Raw genomic sequence first — 21,275 nt, forward strand, 5'->3', positions numbered from 1 at the left:
TTAGATCCACCGGGTTTCTGTTAGGCTGGATTTGCCTATAGAGTGATTGGGTATGCCTATAGACACATGAGATCCTTTTCAAGTCTTTTGAGATACTGTGTCACTGCTGGAGGTTTGTTTATTAATATATTACTCAGAACTTACCTGAACTTGACTTAGTGGCCCTGACATTTGGCAAATATTAAGCTATGGATCATGGTATTTTTGGCAGGGAGTGAGATTTTCCAAGTAGTACTCAAGAGGAACATAGATGTGAGTGTCTGAGGGTTCAACGCTCAGGCCTTGGGGCTCTGTGGGCCTCCAGGGTTATACTGACAGACTCCAGGGATGTCTAGTCAGGGCTACACCCAACATGTACTTAAGGTACATGCAGTTCTGGGACTCAAACTCAGGGCCTCCTGCATGCCAGACATTTATTCCAGTCCTTTGAGCTATCACTCCCCACCCTGTATCAGGCTAATTTTATCTGAGGTGTTTGATCTGAAATGCAGCCTAATGCAGCCACTTGCCAGCAGTGTGACCTTGGATAGATTATCTACTCTTTCTAAGTAGCAGTTTCATCATCTGGAAAAAATATGTATATGAATAATCCACTATTAATCACGTTACTGCCTGCCACAAGGTAAGCACTGTGCACTGCTTTTTGTGGTTATAACAATCTCTTTGGTTCATTTTTGCTCATTCTCAACTTCTCAGCAATAGGAAAACTGATCATGACCAGAACAATTCTATGATGATTTCTGTGGGAAAGCTCACCAAACATTTTCTTGAACCTCTCTCAAGAAGTTGGAGAGAAGGGTTACTTCATGGCCCACATTGTATAGCACAAAATCAAGGGTCTGAGGGACTAGTACAGATTAAGGCATATGTCTTTCATGTAGCTGATGTCAGTTCAATCCCCTGCACTGCACCGTGCCCAGCCACTGCTGGGTTTGGCCCTGGAGATTCCCAAGTATTATCAGAGAGACCCTGTTGGTCCTGGCATCACCATAGACTGGGCAGCAGCACATCCCTGTCCTAAAGCCAGGAGTGCCCCCCCACCATCATCCCTACACACTACTTGTAACCCCCCCAACCACACGCGCACACACACACACACAAACACAGACACACAAAAGCACAAATCTGTCTTTTCTTATTTCTTTTTTGTCTCATCAACATTTGACACCCAAGCACTAGAAATCTGTGCCTTTTCATGCTGCAAACTCTTATACCAAAGCCATCACAAATTCAAACTGAGTTAGGCACAGACCCCCTGCTGCTTGTAAAGGCTCTTTTATGCTCCTGCAAAAGCTGAAGGTGAACCTCAATCAGCTGGCTTATTTATAGTTTGAAGAGTTAGATCCCACCTACTGCCTGAGGATTTTAATCAGAAGAACAAGCCTACTTTCTGCTCCTCTCCCACTGCCAAATCGTACTACAGAGCTGTCAGAACACTTGCAACGTCAGCGCTTTGGAGGTTGCCACAGGTCAGCAATAACTAGTGATGTTTGAAGGAGCTGCTGTCTCCAGCGAATCCATCAAATAAATTACTATATGGCGTGAGGAACAAGGAACAGCTGAATACCTTCCCGGAAAAAAAAATCTTAGTGGAAGGAAAGTACCTGCCCCCTAAGATCAAATGAACTCCAGATTGTTTTCCATTATAAAGTAAATATAAATGTCCTTAACTTTCAGAATTGTGAGGGCAAGAAGGTCAAGTATCCTAGAAATATTCATTATGCCACTATTTAATGTCCCTGAGGGCTAGGGACATTACTGTGAAAAGCTCAGAACAAGAATGCTAATTTGAGACCATCACAAATTCATAGAAACTGGATGACTGTCACCATTAACCATGTTTGTTTTTGTGAAAACTGTTTGATTTCCAGTGCTGCATATGATTCCTTGATCACTGCCAGAAATGACCCCATAGCACAGAAGCAGTAGTAAGCCCTGAGTACCACTGGGTGTGGCCCAACACCTTCCTTCACCCCAACAAAGATCAATGACATCTATACTGTCTCTCAAGCACTCAGAATGTTTTTTACTGTATGAAGGGTTGGATGAGCTTAGCAGCATCCTACTAAAGAATCACATCTTGTCAGCATGCCATCCACATCCACTGAAGCAAAGAGTTCCTCATTACTTCCTTTCTTCCCACTCATATTAGGGACTCCACAGACTCTCAATATGGAGCCTTCAACATCATCTCAACTTCCAGTTCACCCAATTTCCCAGGATATTCATCAAAAAATCTGTTGGAAAATATAAGCGATAAATTTCTTGTTCACACTGGACCACTCTCTGCCTCTTGGTTAGGAGAGGAAGCTGAGCAAAAGGTGTGAAAAAATCTGAACTTGAATTTTTGTGGGCATTTTGCACTCAACACATTATCAATGATTCACATTTTGGTCATCATAGGATTTTAAAGTTCTGAGTTTACGGTTAAAAAGAGAGAGAGACCATAGGTACGACTAAGTACAAAAGCAGTCTTTACACTCAGATTGAGAAGAATCACATCTTTCTTATATAGTAACCTAGATATAACTTAGCTCTCGTGGGACAGTAGCAAAGAAATCTTATATACATATGTAATCATATGTAGATTTGTTAGTATATAGAACTTGTTGACAAGATGCCTAGGATCTTGTAATTATTGAGATATTGGTATATTTTTAAATACTGTCAAACGGGGATTATCAAATTGGGCTCTAATTTTCCAAAAGGCTGTGGAAACATGAAGGAATTCTTTATGCTGTCAAAGTGCCTGGGAAAGGAAAAGTTTATCATTTCACAATGCTCAACAGCATCCAACACTTCAAGAGTGGAGCAGTTCCAAATACCAACTGTGATCTTTTTGAGATTCACTGAATCTAAAACTTGGTTTCTCGGTCTCATGACTCACTGCACATTTGGCCACTACGGAGAACCCCACCTACATTCTTTCTGAAACTCCCTGGGTATTTTAAATTATCAAATCACTCAGAAGCTGATGTTTTTAGACTGAAATTGCAATTGGAGGCCCAAGACTAAGCTTTTCCATTGATAAATCATGGTGCTCCTTAACTCATAAAGTAATTCTCCATTTTCTCTCTCTTCTTTTTTATTTTTTGCTCAGAGATACTTAAACTGTGCAAATAGAAAAAAGAGCTTTAAGGCAGAAAGTAGAAAGGCTTGGGTATCATAAAATCCTGTGCAGTTGTATAGTATGTGGATAAACATTATTATGTATTGTGATATAATTGGACTGGAGCGATACACACAGTGGGTAGGGCATTTGCCTTGCACGCGGCCAACCTGGGTTCGATTCCTCTGTCCCTCTCGGAGAGTCCGGCAAGCTATCAAGAGTATCCCGCCCGCACAGCAGAGCCTGGCAAGCTACCCATGGCATATTCAATATGCCAAAAACAGTAACAATAAGTCTCTAAATGGAGACGTTACTGGTGCCTGCTCGAGCAAATCGATGAACAATGGGACAACAGTGCTACAGTGCTACAGTGATATAATTGACTAGGACCTAACTTAAGATTCTTTCATTGGGAAATCTGATTGGCCTGAGCAGTGCTTATCTGTAGTAGAGCATGAAGCAGGAGGAAAAGTCAATAATCCTACCCTGACTTCTTAATTTTTTATTTTGTCATCTAATATGTTTTGTATTACATTTGGTTTAAAATATTTTATGAGAATATTTTAAATTTGATTGCAGAATATCTGTGGCACCACTTCCCCCTTTAAATATTTGCAGCCTTGCCAAATTTTCCCATACTTTCATCGTTCTGGCACTGTGCTTGAATTCTTGGCTCATGCAGTTGGTTATGCTTTACCTCAAACCTTTTGCACTACCTCCACAAGTTGGGGAGGAGCTTTATGTATTAATTTACTTGAAGGTAGTAATCAAGTTGCCCATCAGTCTCCTTTCTCTATAAAATTACTCTTAGTTCTTGGTGCCACAACATCTTTAATCAACTTCTGATCTTCAATTTGGCTGTGATTTTTGAGATTTTTATTGTAAGAAACAATGCACTGACAAAATATTACCCATTGTATTTTTGTATTATGAGTTGCAAGATTTTAAAAATATTTGGAGATCAGACCTCCACAGTCTTAAAGACTGATATTGTTGCCTACTTAAAGATTTTTACAACTTTTATTCCCCCAACTGTTTTTATTGTATATACTGCAATGTGGTTGACACAATAGCTAGGGGTGCTAAGACCAGGTGAATTCTCAGAGCCTCTGGCAACAACTGAACATACCACCAGAGAGAACCCTGGAGAATCATCACTTTGGAGGACTTATGATCACCTTTTTTTTTTTACTTTTCCAGATAAAGGGATGTTGATAATGATGTGAAATATGGGTACTCTTAGAAAGTATACCTTGTGTTCCAGTATCTGAGATATTTGTCTAATTTGTATTTTTTAAAAAAAATTACTCATTGAATGCCAACTATTGCTAACTGATGTTAGAATCACTTCCACTTTACAGGTGAAAAGTTATGCATCATAAGAATTAAAGCAACTCAGTCAGGATCAGAAACAGCTGGGATTTGAAGTTGACCATCTGGTTATGAGTTGGTCATTTAATTACTAGTCTGCTCTGTGTCTTGGACACCATTTAGAAGGTCAGTTGAGAAGAAGTCTTGTGGCACTGAAGCTATAGTATACTAGGTAGTAGCTAGGGCTTTTTCCTTGCATGCAACCAACCCAGGTTCACTCTCTGACACCCCAGTATAGTCCTCTAAGCACTGCTGGGAGTGACCCTGTAAACAGAGTCAGGAGTAAGCCCTGAATACTACCAGATGTGACTCAGCACCCTACACAAAAAGGAATAATTCTTGCAATAGCTCCACATTCTGGGTATTATACCCACTTACACTTAATGAGACTGAAACTCATTAAGAACCTCCTGCCTTGAGCCAGGCTATTTTCACTGAGGCCCCTCCAAGGGGGGCAGGTTGAGTTTCCCTCCCCAGCCCAAGCAGAACCCAGGCAGCCAAAAACCTTTAGAACCCAGCAACAGCCATGCTCAAGGCCACTCTTTACACACTTGGACGAGCCTCACGCATGAAGGAACTGTAGAGGAACTCAGGTATGTAGGTTCTGTGGCTGAGATCTCCAAGCCTGCTCAGATCGGGACTGGGCCTCCTTTACCCAGATCCCTTGTTTTCCAGTAGCTTGGCAGTCACACCTAAAAACTGCCCCCCCATCCCAAGCCATGTAATTTCATCAACAGCTAAGATCCAGAGACTATAAAACAAAGCTCCTGGAAGAAAACGACACAGTATTTCCTCCATCCCTCTTGGAGAGCCCAGCAAGCTACTGAGAGTACCCTGCCTACATGGCTGAGCCTGGCAAACTACATGTGGTGTACTCTATATGCCAAAAACAGTAAAAAATGATGGCTCTCATTCCCCTGACCTTGAAAGAGCCCCCAATACACCATCGGGCTACACTAGCACGCAACAGGGATGAATGGAGACGTTACTGGCGCCCGTTCAAGCAAATTGATGAACAACAGGATGACAATGATACAGTGAGATTGAAACTCAGAGTATAAAATCACTTAACCGTATTTAACTTTTTGCTTTAACTTAATGAAATTCAGGGGGTCGTGGGGAAACAGGTTTGCTCCTCTATGTACACATTTCTGTCTGTAGCATGAGGCATTTATGGGCAATGAAAATAGTATGACCAGGTACACGTACCTCAGAAGGAATCAAGAAACTGACTCTGTAAACTATCTTAATGGGGAAATTGTGAATTATTGACAATGCTGAGATAAATTTAGGTGAGAAAGATCAAAGGGATCAGTGAGAAATACTGTTCCCTTTGTTCTCCATAATATACCTACCATATAATGGGCAAAAAATGCAAATATTATTGACACTGAAAGTTTCAGCTTCATTCTGTGAAGGAATACACGGGTGAGGGTTTGATCCCACTCATTAGGATCAACCTGGCAGGCTCAGAAAACATGGAAGTAAAACAATTCTCTCCTAAGGTTTAATTTCTGTATGAGATCAGAGTTCAGGGCACTACTATGCCTTGGCCAGCAATCCTAATCCAGTACATAGGCCAGCAATCCTAATCCACTTTCCCCTGGCCCCTCAGGGGAAAGTGCCCCCCACTGCCTACTGTTTCATGAGTTTGATTGTGATGTTTAGGTCTAGATGAATGAGATTTACATAAGTTTTATAAATATTAATAATGGTTTTAATCTCGAGACAATATAATTACTTCTTATATCTCAGACTTCCAAGAGAGTGAAGGCATTATTTTGCAAAGCTGTGTCAGCTTTTCTAGGACTTTCAAGGCCATTAGGTTAGGTATGTGTGACAGGGAACATATTTAGGGAGAAAGCAAACAAATGTTTGGGACACATGTGTGGGCAATTTAAGTTCATCACTCTATTTCAATGTTCAAATATTGTGCTCTTCTCTTAATTTCTAATTTATTTACCATCTGTTTGTTTGTAGTGATATATTTTATAGTATCAATAACATCAATGACAATACTCGAATCTATTATTTACTGAGTACAAGCCCCACATCCCTAAGTGAGCTCTGTTCCTTATATGCATTATTTCATTCAGTCATTCACACTACTATAAATCGACAACTGAGGAGAGAAGACAACTAAAACTCAGAATTATTGTTATTTCATCAGTGTATCATTAAAAAGGATCCAGGCTCAAACTAAAGTATGTTTGCTTCTAATGACCTTTGGCAATCAATGAGATAGCTTTATCATTTGCCTTTTTTGTTAAAATAAAATGAATGAACAATATTGTAAAGTTTGAAAAAAAATTGTCTCAAGTAGACATAAGCCTAGAGGGAGTAGACAAGGAATATGTGTGCTTTATTTTATGTGAGTGTGTGTCTATCTTTGTGTCTGTGTACGTGTGTGTGTGTGTGAGAGAGAGAGAGACAGAGACAGAGACAGAGACACAAAAATTATTTAGTCTGGTGATGGCAGATAAATAGCACAAGGGTTAAGGTGCTTGCTTTGCATGCAGTAAACCACAATTTTATTCCTGGCACTGCATGCAGTCATATGAGTACTGCTAGGAACAATTCTTAGGCAAAGAGCTAGGAATAGCCCCTGAGCACTGCCAGATATGGCTGAAATCCCCCTCATTCCCCACCCCACCCCCAGTTCTAGTGAATTAAGAGCTTATAAAGTGTATCTCAAAATCCCTTTTCATAATCAGAGCAGGCTGAATGAGCTCCACATTTATAAGCTGTTAGAGCAGGAAGGTATCTCAGGGATTACTAGTTCAAGTGTATTATTTTACACATGAGAAGCTGAAGAACAGAGAAGAGAATGAACTCATTCAAGGTTACCATAATCATAACTATTTGGATTACTCCCTCATAAATAAGTTTCTTATATCTTCATGCTTTCAAGTATATTCAGATATCTCATTACTATATTGTGCTAATACAAAATAATATATTTTACTCTGATCTTCTTTATATATGAATAACCATTTACCAGTGTTCTGTGCTTTATCCACCTTAGCAGATTGATTTTCTAGAATTTGCAACAGATAAAGTCAGTACAATCATTCTCCAGAAAATAATCAAGATAATATAATTTAGGGACCAGAAAGATAGAGTGGGTAAGGCATTTGCCTTGCACACAGCCTATCTGAGTTTGATCCCTGGCATCCCATATGCTTCTCAGAGCTCATCAGGACTAATCCCTGAGCATTGTCAGATGTGGCCTCAAAATTAAAAAAAGAAAAAAGACCTTCTAGTTTCAAAATCTAAATTGTTTATACATCATTCTCTAAATGGTTACTGTCTAAAACTGTGACCCTTGTAGATGGTCTGGGTATCTCAGAAGGAATGATATTACAATAAGAGTTATCTGCTTTTGTGTTCACATCATTAGTGGACAGTTGTGTTACATATATAGTCTCTGCTGCCAGGAACTTTGTTTGCAATACGTTCTCAGCATATTAATATAAGTCCTGGATCAAAGTCTTCTCATGGTTAATTAATGATGAATAAGTGAATGTAATGACCTGAAAATCTTCTCATAAGGACTGAATTATAATGAAAATATCATCATTCATCATTATGGAATAACTGAGCATAAATTTATCATTATTTTTAAGAGGAGGCATAAATATGAGATTGTGAGGATCATCCTATAAATTCCCTGCAATTATTTTGAAGGAAAGGCTTCTGTTTTTAAAGTCAGACCTGTAACTTCAGCACCTCCATGAAATTTCAACCTGTAAGATAAGTTCCAAAATTTGATTCATTCATCCATTTGTATTCAACAGTTATTGAATAGTTATTGAAATAATGACACATTTCAAAAAAATATGGAAAAGACACTGTCTCTTGCCCTCAAAGTACTTGTAGTCTTGGGAGGAGGGGAACGAGAATGCACATAAGGACATCACAACAAAGCAGGTTAAGATGCTTTCAAGTCAGACTATTAGAACTCAATTCCCACTCCATACTCTACTAGCTACATGACATTCTGTGAGTTACTTATCTTTTTAAAGCCTGCATCATAAATGTAAAATATAGATAATAATAATATCTTATAAATTTTAGGTGACATAAATTAAATTATACAAAAATACTTAACAGAATATGTTTAAAACTGGATTATAATGAAAATATTTACAGTTATGGAATAATTGAGCATAAATGTATACTTATTTTTAAGAGGATTCAAAATTGTTCAAAAATACTGTGATAACAGTGGTTCTTATACACCTATTTTGGCCTACTTTTACCTACCAAAATACAAACAAATCTCTCCAAACCATGGGAGGTGTGTACATGTGGGTGTGTGGGGGGAGGGTTCTAATGCAGGCAATTTTGATTTAAAAAAAGAAAGAAGAAGAAGAATCAGTAGAAACTATTGGGATTGGGAGACGTGATTGGTCTCTCCTTGAGGTGTCTGTTATTAGGGGAATGTACAAAAGTTTAGCATCATGTGAAAGTTCTAGCTCTTAATGAGAACACTTATATTTTGATAAGAATGTGAAGAAAGGCAGTATAGCAGAATAGAAGATGGATAAGGTGAATTATAAAGGGCCTTTTTTAAAATTGAGGACATAAGAGATTAATAAATAATTTTGATAAACAAAATGTCATAGAATTTTGGAGAGGTCCCTCTCTCAGTATGATGTGAACTAGAATGACTCAGATGAATCTAGAACCAAAATAGGGATATTAGTGGAAGTCTGCTGTAGTAATACAGGCGTGAAAAGGCAGTAGCAATAAAACAAAGAGGTTTGGAATGCTTTTAAAAAAGAAGTGGTAGAAACTAATGTTTAAGGGGATAAGAAAAGCAAAAGAAAGAAGCAGTCTGGAATGAACCCAGAGTGTTGGACTGAGAGTCTAGTTGGAAGGCAAAGCAAGTAAAGAGAAGATAATGCATTCAGTTTGGGACATTCTCAGTTTATTTTTCTCAATAGGCTTTCCATAGGGAAAAAAATGTCATGTATGCAGATACTTGTATAGAAATATTTGGCACTCAGAAACCACCCAAAAGTTCAGGTACACTGGGTTTTCTTGGCTGAAAACTCAGGGCCTTTTCGTAGTTCATGTGGGAGATCTTCCCCAACCTTCCCAAACTTCTGGACGCCCAGGCAGCCATTTCCACATCTCACTGCCACCACCATGTAGGCTCATTTACCAGCCCTGATCCAGAGACTCATAACTAAATATCAAAAGAGATCAACTAGCTGTAAAAGTTCTATGTTCTAACACTCCTATGTTCATTACAGCACTATTCACAATAGTCAGAATCTGGAAACAACCTGAGTGCCCAAGAACAGACTAATGAATAAAGAAACTATGGCACATCTACACAGTGGAATACTACACATCTGTTAGGAAAAATGAAGGCATGAAAGTTGCCTAAAAATGGATGAATATGGAGGGTATATTGCTGGGTGAAATGAGTCAGAAGGAGAGGGACAAATAGAGAGTGACTGCATTCATTTATGGTATATAAAAAATATATAGTAGAAAACTAATATCCATGGCCAGGGAAAACAGGGGCTAGGAGGTCAACAGTTGAAATCAATAACAAGTATCTGTGGGGTGGAGGGTAGGTAAGACAAAGAAGAGATGATTATTATAATAATAACTGGGAATGATCATGCTAGACAAAATGTGAGTGTTCAAAGTAGGTATAGGGATATTCTTAATAACCTTTCACTATCAGTATTGCAAACCACAATGCCCAAAAAGAAAGAGAGAGATAAAAAGAGAGAGAGGGAAAGAGATACAGAGACATAGAGAGAAGAAAAGCCTCTGCCATAGGGACAGGCTAGGGATAGACGGGTGGGAGGTGATGGAAAGGAACTTGAGGATACTGGTGCTGGGAAATATACACTGGTAAAGAGATAGGTGTTGGAATATTGTGTGACTGAAATCTAAGCACGACCAGGAAGTGTCTCTCTCACAGTTATTCAGCAAAAAAAATTAATAAAATAAACAAATGAAGTTTTTAGACACACCTGTCCCAGCTGAGACCCCCAGGGCTTCTGAGATCTCAGGAGGGGGATGGGCCAAGTTCCCACCCTATCAAAGCCCTGGCAGTCACACTCACACTCCAATAACTGCCACCATGCCTCCAGCCATCTCACAACTGAGCTCCACAAACACACCAACCGGCTGAAAATTTCAAGTATACTAGGGGTTTGGGGCTGAAAATTCCAGGCCTTCTCAGAGTCAAGGTAGGTAACCTCCTCTCCTATCTCCATACTTCTGGAAGCGCCAGAAGCCACATCCACGTTCTACTGTCACATCCATGTAAGTTCACTGCCTAGTGAACCTAGTTGAAATACTCTGGAAATTCTGGAGCAACATATCCAAATTCTACAATACTAACATCCCAGTAGGAGTATACAGATTAGGTGGGAATATAAGGTAGAATTCAACTAAACTCAACTAACAAAAACATAACAAAAAAGTCTTGACTAGCCACAGTAAACCCTCAGACAAGAACTTAATGTACCCATGGTGAAATACAAAAAGTTTCACAAATTTTATTTTACTGAAGTATTTTTTATCATTACAGTAGCGATTTAGTGGTAACAAGCAATATAAAATGAATCACTGTGTGTCTGTTATGCGAGCAGACTTGAGGAACGGTTATACAATGGAGATAGTGGTAGAGAGAAGGTGACAGTGGTGGTGGGATTGATGTTGGAATATTGAATGCCTGTATCAAATCATCATGAACAACTTTGTAAACCACAGAATTTAAATAAAGGGGAAATAAAAGAAATATTTGGCACTCAAAAGGGTTAAAGTGCATTAAAAGCAGTGAAAAACCAGAAATTAGTGTTGAGGAACATCTACTGAAGTTGCCATTGTTAATGTGAATACATTGAAGTCAGAATATGCTGAATCTAGACATTATTCTTAATTTCTCTTTATTTCCTCCTTCCTTCCTTCTTTCCTTCCTTCTTTCTTTCCTTCCTTTCTCTCCTTCTTTCTCTCTTTCTTCCTTTCTTTCTCTCTTCCTTCCTTCATTCCTTCCTTCCTTCTTTCCTTCCTTCTTTCTTTCCTTCCTTCCTTTCTCTCCTTCTTCCTTTCTTTCTCTCTTCCTTCCTTCCTTCCTTCCTTCCTTCCTTCCTTCCTTCCTTCCTTCTTTCTTTCCTTCCTTCCTTTCTCTCCTTCTTTCTCTCTTTCTTCCTTTCTTTCTCTCTTTCTTTCTTTCCTTCCTTCCTTCCTTCCTTCCTTCTTTCTTTCCTTCCTTCCTTTCTCTCCTTCTTTCTCTCTTTCTTCCTTTCTTTCTCTCTTTCTTTCCTTCCTTCCTTCCTTCCTTCCTTCCTTCCTTCCTTCCTTCCTTCCTTCCTTCCTTTCTTTCTTTCTTTCTTTCTTTCTTTCTTTCTTTCTTTCTTTCTTTCTTTCTTTCTTTCTTTCTTTCTTCCTATTCTTTCTCTGTATTTCTCTCTTAGTTTCTTCCTTTCTTAGGAATTTGGACACACAAGTGATGCTCAGGAGACATGGAGGTCACTCCTGGCGATACCTAGTCAATCAGGTTGGAGATTCACTGATATAGTCCTGCAATGACCAGGGACCAACTGGGTTACCTTAGTGGAGATTGATGGCCTCCAGTTCTATATCCACTGATACTCAGGAGGCCAAGTGGTGCCCAAGATTTAACAAAAGAAAGGAACATTCTACAGTTCCTTACCCCTATCCCCCAGTTTTCTATTTCGTAAAAATATACAATTCTCTTTGATGAAGAGTATAGTGACATCTAACTTCTGAAACACTGCTGAAATCTGAAGTTGCCATTTGATAACAAGCAACCTATAGCTTTAAAACTTTATTTGTGGGTTTATGGAGTGCCTTTTTAATACAAAAGTCCACGGTCTATAAGTCAAGCCATACAGTCCCAAACATGCAGAGAATACACTTATGAAAAGAAAAACCAAATAAAGACACTATCTACATTTACCTACTCTGATCCCAATTGGCAGCAAACAACAGAAGAATCTTCCTGCCATAGTGATCTCGGTTTTCCAGCACTCCAGGAAATCCATCAATGAGAGCCCTCTTAATGCCAGGGTCATCAGCTTTGAAGTTTTTGAACATGTCCAGGTTTAGCTGGCGGTACTGGAAGTACTGAGCCAGGAGTCTAAAGGCATCTGCTTGGTGAAACTTCCTGGCTCGGAGAAATCTGAGGATGAAGGCATCATCTGTACGTAAAAACCCGATGTCAGGCCTGGTGATGATCATGTCCCTGACTTGCTGAATGTCTTGATGCAAAACATCTGGGTTTTCATTTAGTTCCAGGCGAGCTTTCTCTATAGTCTCTGGACTGAGTCCAGCCTGTAGATGGGTCATCTTGGCAAAATCTCCTTCCTGAGTGCTTAACCTCTGATCTTTGAGAAGAAGAGAAACTGGTCCCATTCACCTGACACTCTGCTAGGATTGTGACCCATACAACAGTTTGGTTTTATTTTGTGTTTTACTACCAAGCTGACTCTGAAACCAAGAAATCGAAGGTCTTCTTCTTTTTGCGTTCCTGGAATGCAGTAGGACATGCAGATTCTATGTGGTAGTAGCCATCCAAAAGAGAAGGAAAACTGGAGCCATTACTAACTGCAAAAAAATGTACACAGAGAATTAAAATAGAGCTAATACAAAAAAAAGTCTGGTCAGATTAATTGGAATTTAGTAAAGGAATATATTATACTAGGGGTCTTATTAGATCAGGTACATAAAAATAAGTTGAAATTGAAACAGATTATTCAACATAATTATTTACAAGTTGAATACAAATTATGCAAGCACTTCAAATATGTTAGGATAATTTTTAGTTTCATTGACTAGTTAGCCTAATAGTACATAATACGATTAAAAATAAATACTACTAATTATCTAAAGAAACACAAAGAAGATATTTCTCTAATATGGCATGCTCTATTGGATTATTCGCAGGTCTAGCTATGATAGTGAAATTATGGTTGCTGTACAATTTATTGCTTCCCATTAGCCTTTTTCCCCAAATAAAAGTATCTTTTACACAAATGCCCTCCATTATTCAAGCTTCACACTTTTTTAAGACAATCATCTGTACTTAACAATAAAAAAGGAATTGTTAAAGGCCATCCTATCTTAACCCCTCAGGCACCTAATTACTCAAAACTGAGCAGAAAACCTTGGAGGTTCAGAGGGTAGGCTTATGTCAGGAAACATGACCTTCAATAATCAAATTCAACTGCAGGAAGAAAGGAAGCATATGTGTAGACTGTTAGAACTTGTTTTACTATTTGCTCTTGTCACTCTCTTGTGGGAAAGGCATAAGGGACTTTATACTCTTAGCTGTCTCCTTACCTAGCCCTATATCATTGTGATTTTAAAAATCACTCCACTTTAGATCATTTTTCTACTATTCTGAGATATGATTGTTTTAATTCTCTCAGACACATTCCTTATGATTCCTCCACTTAAATGATAAGCAGAGAAATACTCACATCAAGCCTTTCTCATTTTAACTATTCATGTTTAAATTGTCTTCCATTGGGCTGGGAAGATAGTACAAGGTCTTCATCCCTGGCACCATGTGACCTCCCAGGCAAAGTCAGATGTGGCTAGGGAGATCACTGAGTACTGGTGCAGTCGTCTGGTGGTCCTTGAATCAGAAGGCCCAAGAAACACCTCATACTCTCGCCCTTGCACACAACCTTTTCTAATCTAGAGGTTCTAAATATCAGAAAACAGAATATCAATAAACTTAGAGATATTTCCTCCCCTTTGTGTACCATAATAAGCAGTATCTAACTAAGAGGTAGGAGATCACTCCCAACCTAATTATTATTGGTAATGTTTTATTTGTTTTATTATGCAAAATTATTCTTTAACATAATTTATCATTTTTTAAAAGATAAAATTAACATAGTTGCTTCATATTGACTTTATGTTAAGGGAAACATGAAGAACAGTTTAAGTACTTATATTTATTTTCAACATCATAGAATAAGCTTCCGGAAGAGAGCAATGCAGAGTCTCTTGCCCCCGTGCCTGGCTGTCTTCACCATGGCCCCTCGGAAGGGAGTGGGTTGAGTTTCCTTCCCCGCCCAAGCAGAGCCCCGGCTGCAGCCATGCTCAAAGCCACTCTCCACACACTTGGATGAGTCTCACACATGAAGAAACCAGCAGAGGAACCCAGGTGTCGGGGACTTGGAGCTGAGATCTCCAAGCCTGCTCAGATTGGGACTGGGACTCCTTCACCCAGATCCCCCATTTTCCAGTAGCTAGGCAGTCACACCCACAAACTGCTCCTGGTGCTGTGTAATCCCATCAACAGCCAAGATGCAGAGACTATAAAACAAAGCTCCCAGAAGCACAGGGTCGCATTCGAGGCCATCTGACCTCTTATTGTCTAGTTCTCCCTCTCTGAGAAGCCAGCAAGCTACTAAGAGTATCCTGCCCACAACGCAGATCCTGGAAAGCTCCCTGTGGAGTATTCCATATGCCAAAAACAATAACAATGATTGGTCTCATTCCCCTGACCCTGAGAGAGCCTCCAATGCAGCATCATTGGGAAGAATGAGTAAAGAGAGGCTGCTAAAATCTCAGGGCTAGGATGAATGGAGACGTTACTAGTGCCTGCTCAAGCAAATCGATGAATAATGTAATGCAGTGATCATAGAATAATAAAACTTTATGGCAGAAACATAGCTCACAATGGCATAGGAACATTATGCCTCACAAGTGCAAGATCCTAGGTTTTATCCCAAGAGCCACATAATTAATAGTAATAATTTTCTTTATAAAATAATTCCTTCATAATTTATTTTTAAAGACAGTAATTTGATCTGTCCAGTGTGAAAACAAGAAAGAGAACAGTCTTGCTTCTGACCCATTCTTAGGAACTTCAGATAGTAAAGGAAAATAAGTGCTGTCCAGCAAGTGCTAAGAATAATAGTAATGATGATGCTGCATTCCACTGGACGTCAAAAGACTGCATGGCCGCCCTCCAAAAAGATAGTCAGACTTCTTCATCAAAACCCTGAATGAATGGTTTGTGGCACTTCCTGTTCCTGGAGCAAGCAGATATCATTGAGCTACACTAGCACGCGACAGGGACAAATGGAGACTTTACTGGCACCCGCTCGAGCAAATCAAAGATTAATGGGAAGACAAGGACAAGTGATAATGATGATTTGATGATAGAACAAAATTAACTGGGTTTATCCAAGTAAGTTCAAACACACGTCACCCTATTTGTGAATGACCTTTGACTCAACAAAAAAATTACCATATTTCTTATGTGTAACCTCTATCAGTATTTTCTATTGAAAATTGCATTCTTAAAACTTTCCCATTCTCCCACCATTTTCTGTTCCTCCAGTACCTGAATTTCTCTTAGCATTCTGCCCACCTGTGCAAAGTCTTCCCTTTCTGGCATGTTAATTTTGTGTGATGTCTTCCAGGCTTCTGTCCCCCAATTTAACCACCCACATGTGGATACTGTCAGACCATGGTTCTCTGCAGACATATCTGACTAATACTAAACACCTCCACTTTAACTGTCCCCTAGACACCACAAACTCAATATGCTCTAAACTGAACGACTCATAGCTCCTTATCCTGAATTTGCTCTTTGTCCTCATCTCCTGGTGATTGGCATCATTTTCTGTGCAGTTTTCAATGTTAGAAACCTGGGAGTCATCTACAATTCCACTCTCATCCTTACCACCCACTTTCAGGCAATCACTTCTGAAACATTTCTCAAATATGCCCTGCTTTTGCTATATGTTTATGGTCTTTGCCTAAGCCACATCATTGCCCATCTCTTTAGCCCTGCAACGTCCTCCTTTTAGCTCCTTCTGCCAGTCTTGCTCCTTCCAGTCCATTCTTTCTATTGTCTATAATTGAAAATGGACCTTGTTATTTCTTGACTGACATAGACCACGAGCTTCCAACTGTCCTAAGGTAGAGTATAAAACGATGTCACATGTCCTAAGGTAGAGTATAAAACTATGTCACATGTCCTAAGGTAGAGTATAAAACTATGTCACATGTCCTAAGGTAGAGTATAAAACTATGTCACATGTCCTAAGGTAGAGTATGTCAGATGTCCTAGGTTAGGGTATAAAGCTATGTCACATGTCCTAGGGGAGAGTATAAAATTGTGTCACAAGATGCTCCATGACATGATCCTTCTCTATCATTTCAGTTTCATCCTTCCAACCAGCTACTCACGCTGGAGACTTGCAGTTTCTTTCAACCTCTGTGGGCCTGGGGGAAAGAAGAAAATGTCCTGTCTGCCTAGAATGACCCTTGATAAGCATCTCTGAAAAGTATAACATTGTCTTTCAGGAGCCATTTTGGAGAATATTCTCGAGGAATCACCCCTTAGAGGTAACCCACAACCCTAACTACAGCACAATTTGTTGCTCTTCCCCCTCCCTAGACCCTACTCATCTCTATGTCCACAGTACAGCGGCTAAACAAAGAGGATCAGATCTGCTGGAGTGACCACTCATGGGATAGAACACATGCTTAATATGCAAGAGGGCCAGGTTTGATCCTCAGCTCTACATGGTCTCCCAAACACCACCAGGAACGGCCTCCTCAGCACAGAGCTGAGAGCAACCTCCAACCATTGCTGTGTGATTTGGGAAAAAATCAAAATAGCACAAAAAATCCAAATAATAGACGAAGAGGGTAAGATCCAAGAACATGATTTCTGTGATGCTTCCTACCCATTCGCAGTGTCTGGAACTGTGTCTGCCACAGAACAGGGGCTGATCAACAGACAGTGAATAAAGGAAGTGTTGAAAAACTCCAAGACTGAGAAAGTTGTTTCCCTTACGAGTTGGAGACCTCTACCAGTATTTTCCTACAATTAGAGTTGTAACTTTTTTTTCATTTCTTCCCTCATCTATTCAATTTTTTTCCCCTAAAGTAACTGCTTAGGTGCATTGTACTTTATACCATTATCTCCCTGAAGCACACTGCATAATGCTGCAGCTCCAAGCCATAGCACAAGCCATTCGGAGCACACGAGATAACACTGGCTCCTCCTCTGCAGAAGATTTAAAGTTTCTAGGAGCAAGTTACTTACCTTACAGGTCAGAGAACTCACAATATTTCCTAGATAAATTACTATGGGTCCAAGGGGAAATTTAAAAGTCACATTTTTCATAAGCCACTTTCACATAGACCTATGCCTCTAATCTATAACATCTGAATAAATTTACCTTGATCTGCAATTTTATTAAATATTCAGAATATAAGAGAAGCTTCTCGGCATAGTAACTGAGCCAGAATTTCATACTTAGAATGAAAATGGTATGTTCCATTAAAGGCAAACTCTCCATGTGAGAAGTCTGAATAGACTGCTCTATGAACAACTGCTTCAGTGGTAATATTTAATTGCTATGCAGTGCCATATGTCTGTCTTAGGCTTTATAAAAGTTCAGATTATCTCATTGTGCTCTTATGAAAATCCTGTAGAAATTTCAAAGGGGATTTTGATTTTTCTATAAATGATGCATAGTCATAAAATAAAACTAGGGTTCAGTGTTTGTACTGTAGCAAGCCTTCCCAGGAGCACTGTGTCCCGAGATACATACCACAAGTGAGGAAGGGCACTTCCAAGTTTCTTCCCTACCATTACTTTGTCCTAGTTGCGTAGTTTTTGTTTTTACTATATGTTAGGGTGATTGTGATTTTAGATTTTATGTGTTATTTGATATGATTTCCTAGGCTATTGTGAGGGTCTTGTAATGACAAAATTTTTTTTAATGTAGTGGAATTGCTTCTTTGTTCTATGCCATTTCAGATTACAAAGAGTTTCATTGAAAAATTCTATTTTCAGAGAGCAAGGTAAACCTATACAAGAATATTCTGGAGATTGTAGCATTTTCAATGGATATGTAGTATGTAATCTTTGATTAACACAAAGAACTTGGTTTCCATTGGACTTTTCTAAATTGGTAAAACAAGTATAAAACACTGGTTACACATATTGCCTAAAAGAAGAGAGAGACAGAGACAGAGACAGACATTACAGAGACAGAGACAGAGAAAGAGAAAAATATGAAAAGTGCCTGTCATTGAGGTAGGCTGGGGTGGGGAGAGCGGTAGGATGGAAACTAGGGACATTGGTGGCGAAAATGTATGTTGGGGAAGGGACACGTGTCGGAACATTGTTTGACTAAAACTCAATCATGAACAACTTTGTAACTGTGTATGTCATGGTGATTCAATAAAAAAAATAAAAAATAAACTTGGTTAGGGAGCTGGAGCGATAGCCCAGTTGATAGGGCATTTACCTTGCATGCGGCCGGCCCGGGTTTGATTCCCAGCATCCTATATGGTCCCCTGAGCACCACCAGGAGTAAATCCTGAGTGCATGAGCCAGGAATAACCCCTGTGCATTGCTGGATGTGACCCAAAAAGCAAAAAAAAATAAAAATTAAAAAAAATTTTAAAACTTGGTTATAGATGAAGGAAGGTAGAAACATTTTCTATCCTGGTGGTATGAATAAGAATGGCCATAATTCATTATAACTATTTATTAATCCAATTGTCACTTACATAACTCTTTTTAATCTTTAGAATAACAGTATGAAATATTTCTCCTTTTTATGTGAGAAAACTGAGGCATAGAGAGGCTAAATAACCTTTCCAAGGTTCACAAATACAATGAAATATCAACTGGATTCATCCCTAAGCAATCTTTCACAGGTACCATGGTCTTTCATACTATGTTATTCACCTTCATAAGTAACTAAGAGGTGCCACTATTTACTTCTAAGGCCTATATTATCTTGCACAAGTTACTGATCCTCTTAAAACTTCACTTCTTTTAAATGTCTTCTAAAGTTGCCATTTTAGATATCTAAATATACATAAGGGGACATACATACTTAGGCAGCCTAATCTTTCAGTTACTATCTGAAATATCTCATACACATTTCGTTACAATATAAATAACACTATTTTAAAATATAGAATTTGTTATTTACAATTAAACCCATTTTAGCCCTTTCTCTATATATTTTCTTTTAACGAAAAGGCTAGTTCAAGGGCTAGAAAGATAGCATAGTGGATAGAACACTTGTTATACATGTGACTAACCTGGTTATGATTCCCAACACTGCATATTTTTCTCCAAGTCCTGCCAGAATGATTCCTGAATACAGAGCCAGGAATAAGCCCTGAGTACTACAAGATGTGGTACCTCCCTAAAGGAGAGTATTTTAAAAAGAATAATGTGAACTTCAGAAATAAATTATTTCTTGTTGGGTCCCAAACAATTCTATATTTATAAATAACTCCAATTATATGAAAAATAACTCACCCTTAAGCAAGAATCAGGTAGAAACTAACTTTCCTTTCTAATTCAGGTTTTTCTAATAAACCAGAAGGATTATTTAGTAGGATTTTTGTGTAAGAGAGAGGGGAAATTCATAACAACCATAGATTATAAACAGATGCTTCATCTAATATATTCATTAAAAGAAATCTATTTGCATCTTTCTCTTATCAGAATTTAGTCCAAAGAAAGTGCATTTCCATGCACACAGACACAGAGAGACAAGGATGTACATGTGTGCACACAACTATTATACATGCATCCTAGTCTTTCTGAGCCAGGGGACTTAGGGGAAGAAACACTTCAGAAAGGACAATAATTTGAATCAAATCTACCTTGGCTATTTTAGATTTTATTGCTATCATTTATATCAGCTATCATTTATATCACACACTCAGTACAAGCATTAAGTTATAGTCACAATTTATACACAGACATACACATGCATGTATGTATTATTTCGAAGGATTTTATTACAATTATTTTATTGTTACAGTGATTCTTTTTTTTTAGGTTTTTTTTTTTGCTTTTTGGGTCACACCCAGCAATGCTCAGGGGTTACTCCTGGCTCTGCATCTCAGGAATTACTCCTGGCGGTGTTTGGAGGACCATATGGGATACTGGGAATCGAACCTGGGTCACCTGCGTGCAAAGCAAATGCCCTACCCGCTGTACTATTGCTCCAGCCCCACAGTGATTCTTTAATAAGCAGAAAAGAGCGATCATTCCCGGAAAATGCAAAGAACCAAAAGAAGTAAGAAACGTAAAGGTGCTTCAGAAAGGAAGGGTTCCTTATTATAGTTACTGTAATATTGTTTTTGATACCATAATTTGTTATCAAGATAAGCAACAATATTGAAACAGGAAAATTGTGCATCTAGCTAGTATTAAGGTTGGCAGTGGGGGAAAATGAACAATTAACCTTATATGGTTAATTTTCACACCAACTCTTAAATAATAGATTACTACTTGTCAAATGAAAGTATATATAAAATATTTAGATAAAACTATCAGAAGAAAGATTTTCACCCGCTTATATGACAAAAAACTCTTTGTTCATGATCTTTTTTTTGCCTTTTGGAATAGGTCCTTTCTCCATACAATTCAAGGCAGTGTCCACAGTGTCATGTTCAACTAGTTACTCACACAACAGAAACATACCCATACAGCACCATTTCTAAGGAAGATAATTTAAGTAATACAATAAAATTGTTCTAACTTAACAAACAAAAAAGAGGAATTGTGGTCATGACCAGAAGTATAAAATATTATATGAAACACAATATTCGGATTGAACACAGAGTAGAGGAGTTAAGGTTCTAGCCTTGTATGCAACTGACCTGGTTAAATCCCTAGCACCCCAGATGATCCCCTGAGCACACCAGGAGTGATCCTTGAGCACAGAGCCAGAAGTGATCCCTGAGCAACACCGGGTGTGGACTGCTCCCCCAAAACCAAAAA

At 38.7% G+C, this 21,275-nt stretch overlaps 1 protein-coding gene across 1 annotated transcript in view; it reads right to left on the reverse strand.

Annotated features, from left to right (window-relative positions):
- CLVS1 (clavesin 1) overlaps positions 1 to 21,275 on the reverse strand; it is a 193,894-nt gene that overhangs the window by 164,802 nt on the left and 7,817 nt on the right. Inside the window, exon 2 of the mRNA XM_004602429.2 lies at positions 12,435 to 13,081. Coding sequence (XP_004602486.1) covers positions 12,435 to 12,889 — 455 coding nt within the window. The 5' untranslated portion in view covers positions 12,890 to 13,081. The remainder of the gene's footprint in view (positions 1 to 12,434; positions 13,082 to 21,275) is intronic.

This window comes from Sorex araneus, chromosome 2 (assembly GCF_027595985.1).
Source record: "Sorex araneus isolate mSorAra2 chromosome 2, mSorAra2.pri, whole genome shotgun sequence".
Lineage (NCBI taxonomy): Eukaryota > Metazoa > Chordata > Mammalia > Eulipotyphla > Soricidae > Sorex > Sorex araneus.